The 5,414-nt window shown below is 28.3% G+C and overlaps 1 protein-coding gene across 1 annotated transcript in view; it reads right to left on the reverse strand.

Annotated features, from left to right (window-relative positions):
• LOC100166954 (N-acetyl-D-glucosamine kinase) overlaps nucleotides 1-4,842 on the reverse strand; it is a 6,715-nt gene extending 1,873 nt beyond the window's left edge. The window contains exons 1-7 of the mRNA XM_001950739.5: nucleotides 3,819-4,842; nucleotides 3,641-3,725; nucleotides 1,692-1,790; nucleotides 1,481-1,622; nucleotides 1,245-1,355; nucleotides 1,019-1,148; nucleotides 399-576 (exon numbers count right to left, since the gene is read on the reverse strand). Of these exons, the coding sequence (XP_001950774.1) occupies nucleotides 399-576; nucleotides 1,019-1,148; nucleotides 1,245-1,355; nucleotides 1,481-1,622; nucleotides 1,692-1,790; nucleotides 3,641-3,725; nucleotides 3,819-3,850 (777 nt within the window). The 5' untranslated portion in view covers nucleotides 3,851-4,842. The remainder of the gene's footprint in view (nucleotides 1-398; nucleotides 577-1,018; nucleotides 1,149-1,244; nucleotides 1,356-1,480; nucleotides 1,623-1,691; nucleotides 1,791-3,640; nucleotides 3,726-3,818) is intronic.
• Between the last annotated feature and the right edge of the window lie 572 nt (nucleotides 4,843-5,414).

Below are 5,414 nucleotides of genomic sequence, written 5' to 3' on the forward strand. Positions count from 1 at the left end.
CTAAAATTTTGTATGTTACGCACTTGTAAGACGGAGATAACACAAGCAGGTATCACGTCCTCTTAATAATAAAATCAATAATTGAAAAAATCACATTTGTAGATAAATTCTGTTAATTTTGAGTTAAACAGTTAAACTATTGATTCATTATTTTGTTTTAATTATGAAAGTTTTTTTTTAAGTTTTCCAAAATTAATTTAGTTTGTTCCTTTTCAAAAATATAACAAAATATTATATTTGTTTTATAAATTTAGAATCAAAACAAAAGCATTTTTACTTGATTATAGCAAGCAAAACAGTTAAATACAAATATCATTAAGAATTAGATATAAGTTACATTTGTATTTAAATCAATGTAAATTTGTATATGTGGTAATATTTTTTAAATAAAATCTTACTTTATCAGCACCTGGGTAGAGCGATTGTATAAATTTGGCTAACTCTTTTCCAGCTTCACTAAAGATCCACAGACTTAGTTCATCTCCATCTTCAGCTAGTTCTGATATTGTTTTACACAATTTAGCTATTTCTGATTTTTCTTTTTTTTCACCGTAAAATACATTCAACAAATCTAGACTGATTATAAATTAATTATTGGTTATTAGTACTTATTATTCAACTTTATTATTTTAATAGTTTTGTTTGTTATTAGTATTAAACTATTAACTAATTTAATCAGTATAAGAGCATATTTTAAGTTCAAAATATTTTATTAAACTTAAAATATTGAAATATATATTAATAAATTATATTAATAATAACTGGTTAAAATTGTATTTGTTTCATTAATAATTTATTTCTTAATAGTTTTAACAAAAAAATAAGTTTATACTTTATATCCAGATTCGGCCGGATTAAGAAATGTTTTAATTACAGAATAGTTGGTACAAAGTATAAACAAATAATTGTATAGATTGAACTAAAAATATATTAGTATATTATATATTTATATATTTGTTATAGAATATCAGAAACTTATTGCTATGTTTTAGTAATAAAATAGTGACATATACTTTACACTTTATCAATATTAAAATGTGCTTTAATTGCTTCCCACACTCTGTCAATTGAGTAACCATTTGGAACATAATTAAAATCTTCTAAATGATCCAAGCATAATTTAATACTTTTGAATGCTATCCAAAAAGCTAAAAAATAGATACAAAGTATTATCAATAAAATTTTTTTTATTTAAAACAAATTAAATTATAAAGAAAGGCGATTAAAAATTGTATTCATCTTACCGCTGCCTTCGTCACCAAGTAAGTGACCATAGCCTCCACACCTTTTTATTGAAGAATCTGGATTTATTAGTAGACTATTTGAACCAGTTCCAGAAATAATAACAGCTCCACCTTTAAAGTAATAAATATTGAATTTAAATTTGTATCATAATACATTTTAAACATGAAATTCAATATTAGTCAACAGTGTTATAACACAGTCAATTATTTTTATCAAATAGTTTTTTTTTAAATACCTGATTCACAAGCTAGTGCGATTGGTGCCAATGTATCACTAACAACAGTTACCGCGTCAGTAAGGTCTGGATAACATTCTAATAATTTACTCTCAAATGTTTTACAGAAAACGAGATCTTCACATCCACTTAAACTCAATCCCTATAAATAGATATATTTTATAATTAAACAAAACTTGTAAAATCAAATCACTTTTAAATGTATACAAACCAATCCATTTAATTTTATATTGTTATTAAGATCAGCTTTCCTAAGAGCTTCTTTAATTAAATCATTAACTCGAGACAAGCAAGGTTCTACTCCAAGAATCTAAATTATAAAAATTCAATATCTTAAAATATTTTTTTAAATATTACATTACAATTATAATATCTATTATAATACTAAACACTTCAAAATAATATTATAATATGGATATGCTTTAAACCGCATGGATAGGTCCTTTTATTTATTTATATTGATATTATTAATTAAATTTTTCAGCTATCGGCATTTTTTATTCTGATGTACTTGACCTCTTAAGTATTTGATTTGACGTCAATAATCAATAATTCTATATTAGATTAAAAAAAATAAAAACTGATAATTTAAATACTAGTTCCATTTATTCCTGTTAATTTAAATCTAAATATTCTTGATAAAATTGGGCTATCTATAACATTAGTTTCTTAATTTGTTTGATGAAATTATGAGCCTTGAAAATATAATTTATTAAATAAACTTAGTTTAATTTTTCTAAACATTATACAATGAATTAATTTTTAAATGATCAACATCGATAGCATATAAATTATCTAAGAAAATCAATAAGGTATTAACTTAACAACATAATGTAGACATAGTAGGTATACAAAATATTACTAACATCAATACCTAGCTGTTTATAGACAGGTTATGTTAAATTAGTACTTAATGAAAAGGTAATAATAGTTAATACTAACAAGCATAATATGATTAATGCATTATAATGGAAAAACATGTGTTGCTTAAAATTTATATATAATAAATCATACCATAATTTTGTGGAAACAGCAAAAATATTTTACTTAAATTAATCCACAATGTTATATTATTATATAAGAAACCTCGGTTATTTTATGCGATATCTGTATAATTTTCAAAATCAATGCCTATTTATTATTTATCATATTTATCTTCCATATTTATCTAACCTTTAATTTATTATTGAATACAAAAAATACATATTATTGAATTATAAACTTAATATGTATGTTAAATGAGCATAATATCTGAAATGTCTTGATCATTAGGTCTTTGTAGTCATATAAATTGAATGACTTAAATGCAAATATATTATTATAGGTACCCACAATATATTTATTATCTATCACTTATTAATCTAACAGTTATTTAAAAATAAATTGAGTCTTTAGAGATTGCTAAATTGATGTATTCTATTTTTGCTTGTTATACAATTTGAACCACGGACTACGATAGTGTATCCATAAGATTATATTAGTCCATGATCAGAACTATATTATATTTTATTGTAAATTCATAATTTCTTTAAATAGGTGATTGTCGATTGATGTCTAATAGTGCTAAAACGGAGCCCTACTGGAAAAATGTTTAATTAGAATAGTTCAACATTGTATGTTTTTTTTTTTTTAATTAATTTAGATTGTCCGTATAACCATCTACCTATAAAGTATGGGTACATATCTTATTGACTGCGATGAACAATTTTTTCATACTTCATATAAATGACACAAATACATATATACAAATATAATTATATAAATTAAAGGTATAATGAGGTTACCTATATATTATGTATTTGTTAAGAAAAAGGTGAATTTCAAATGGCAGTACCTATAAACATAGAAAATAAATAATGGATACAAGATTTTATGTTTTTATAACCAAAACTATAGCCAAGAAAAGTCTTAACTTCAAAACATAATATCATCAATTAGGTACCTAATGATGTCTATGTAATCTGATAAGAAAATAAAAAATGTAGGTTGCTATATTATTATCTACCTAGTATCTATTAACAGTCAACAGATAGTAGTGAAAATGTAAGTGAGGCTAAACTTTAATACTGTACCTATTCAAAGTTGTATGTATAAGTAATTAATAGGTACTCACCATAGACAAGTACACAAGTACTATATATAATATAATATGATACTTACCCACGGGTTTGTGCCTTCTCCTTTAAGTTCAGCTAAAATGTCTCCGTTGCCATTGGTTATGACGACCGTGGAGACCGATGCTCCCCTGTTATGCGCACAAAATTCGTGTATTAATATTACAGTAACGCGGCAGTTTGGAAGACATGTTAAATTAATACATATTTAATCGTAGACTTACCCTTCAATACCTCCAAAAAACGCATCGGCCATAATGCAGTCGGCGGGAGGAGGAATAACGAAAATACGAAATACCGTTCTGGTCGAGGAAAATAATGATAAAAGTAAAAACTGGTAGAACGAGTTGTGCGTAAATCAAATTAACGCGGAGAGATACGCGATTGCGTGTGCACACAATCGCTTCGAGAATATATTATTATTATATTTATGTCTATTATTATTATTATTATATCGAGTCGTATATATATTATATATTATATGTATTTGTTGCGCAAAACTACCGAGGGCAAACACGCGGGCGAGTTTATACCTCTTCTACAACAATTTCGTCGTACGATATATTATTTTGACAATAATATTAATACAGTGTGTGTTTGATAATAATATTGTGTACGTCGATCCGAATGAAAAGTAAGAATAATAATAACGACAATATTATGAGAATCGATTTCGGAGATTTCGAGATCCGCGGGCAACAACGACGAGGAGACGGTCAGAAAACGACGGCGGTGCGTACTACGAGTGCGGCTGCAACGTACTACGCGATAGTTACACTACACGCGGACACGCCAACGAACTTACTATAAGAAAAATAATAATAATAATAATAATGGCAATAATGTATAATAATAATAAATCTATCAATTTTTTTAATATAATAAATATTATGTTTGTTATTTACGTATCGGCGGCGGCGGAAACTCTTGATAAGGCGGCGTTGAAAACACGTTATTCGGCCGATATCACATTTATAGTTTTATCGGCATTCGGCGGCGAGTACAACGGTTAGGTAATGACATTATATATATATATATATTTATATTATAGCGCCGCCGTAGCGGTGTAGTGTACTATAGTGTAGTATACTGTTGCAGTAGTAGCGGCTCTCTCGCGCCGTTCGGAGGGGTGGTTGCGAGAGGTCTGTCCGCAGGTCGAGCGAGTCCAAATGTCCGGCCGTCACGATTTTCGGACACTCCGCGGTAATAGCACAGAATAGATGATTATCCCGGCGCCGTCGTCCGTATTTTATACCGACGGCATGAGTGCACGACAGCTATATATACATGTAATATATTATGTATACTATATTATAGTAAAGTCTATCCCACTCGGAACGAACTCCCGAGTCCTATTATTATTATAATTATTACAACTATTGTTGTCTATGATCGAATCGAATACGTCGTTCACAGTACCTATAACGAACCGATCGACGATATCGCTTTCAGAAGTCTTTCCGTTTTTCGCCTCCTGATCGACCGGCTTAGGTCCTCACCCGTCGTAACAAAACAAAATTAAAGTACTCTTTCGTCACACACACACGGTCATCAATGGACGCGTTGATTAAAAATATCGCGTAGCGTACAAAACGTGTATACTTACATAATATATATGTATTACTTTACATCGCGCACAATAATCGTAATAATTACTTAAAATGAATTCATTAATTATTCTGTGACAATTATAGCGCCTACGTCATAGTTAATGGGCGCACTCGCATTATGGGTTTTTTTTTTACAATTTTTTGTTTAACGGTCCATTACTCGGTGCCGCCGCCGTTATCGGCTAGTTTAATTAACAAATTGTGTGTTTT

Source organism: Acyrthosiphon pisum, chromosome A2, assembly GCF_005508785.2.
Source record: "Acyrthosiphon pisum isolate AL4f chromosome A2, pea_aphid_22Mar2018_4r6ur, whole genome shotgun sequence".
Lineage (NCBI taxonomy): Eukaryota > Metazoa > Arthropoda > Insecta > Hemiptera > Aphididae > Acyrthosiphon > Acyrthosiphon pisum.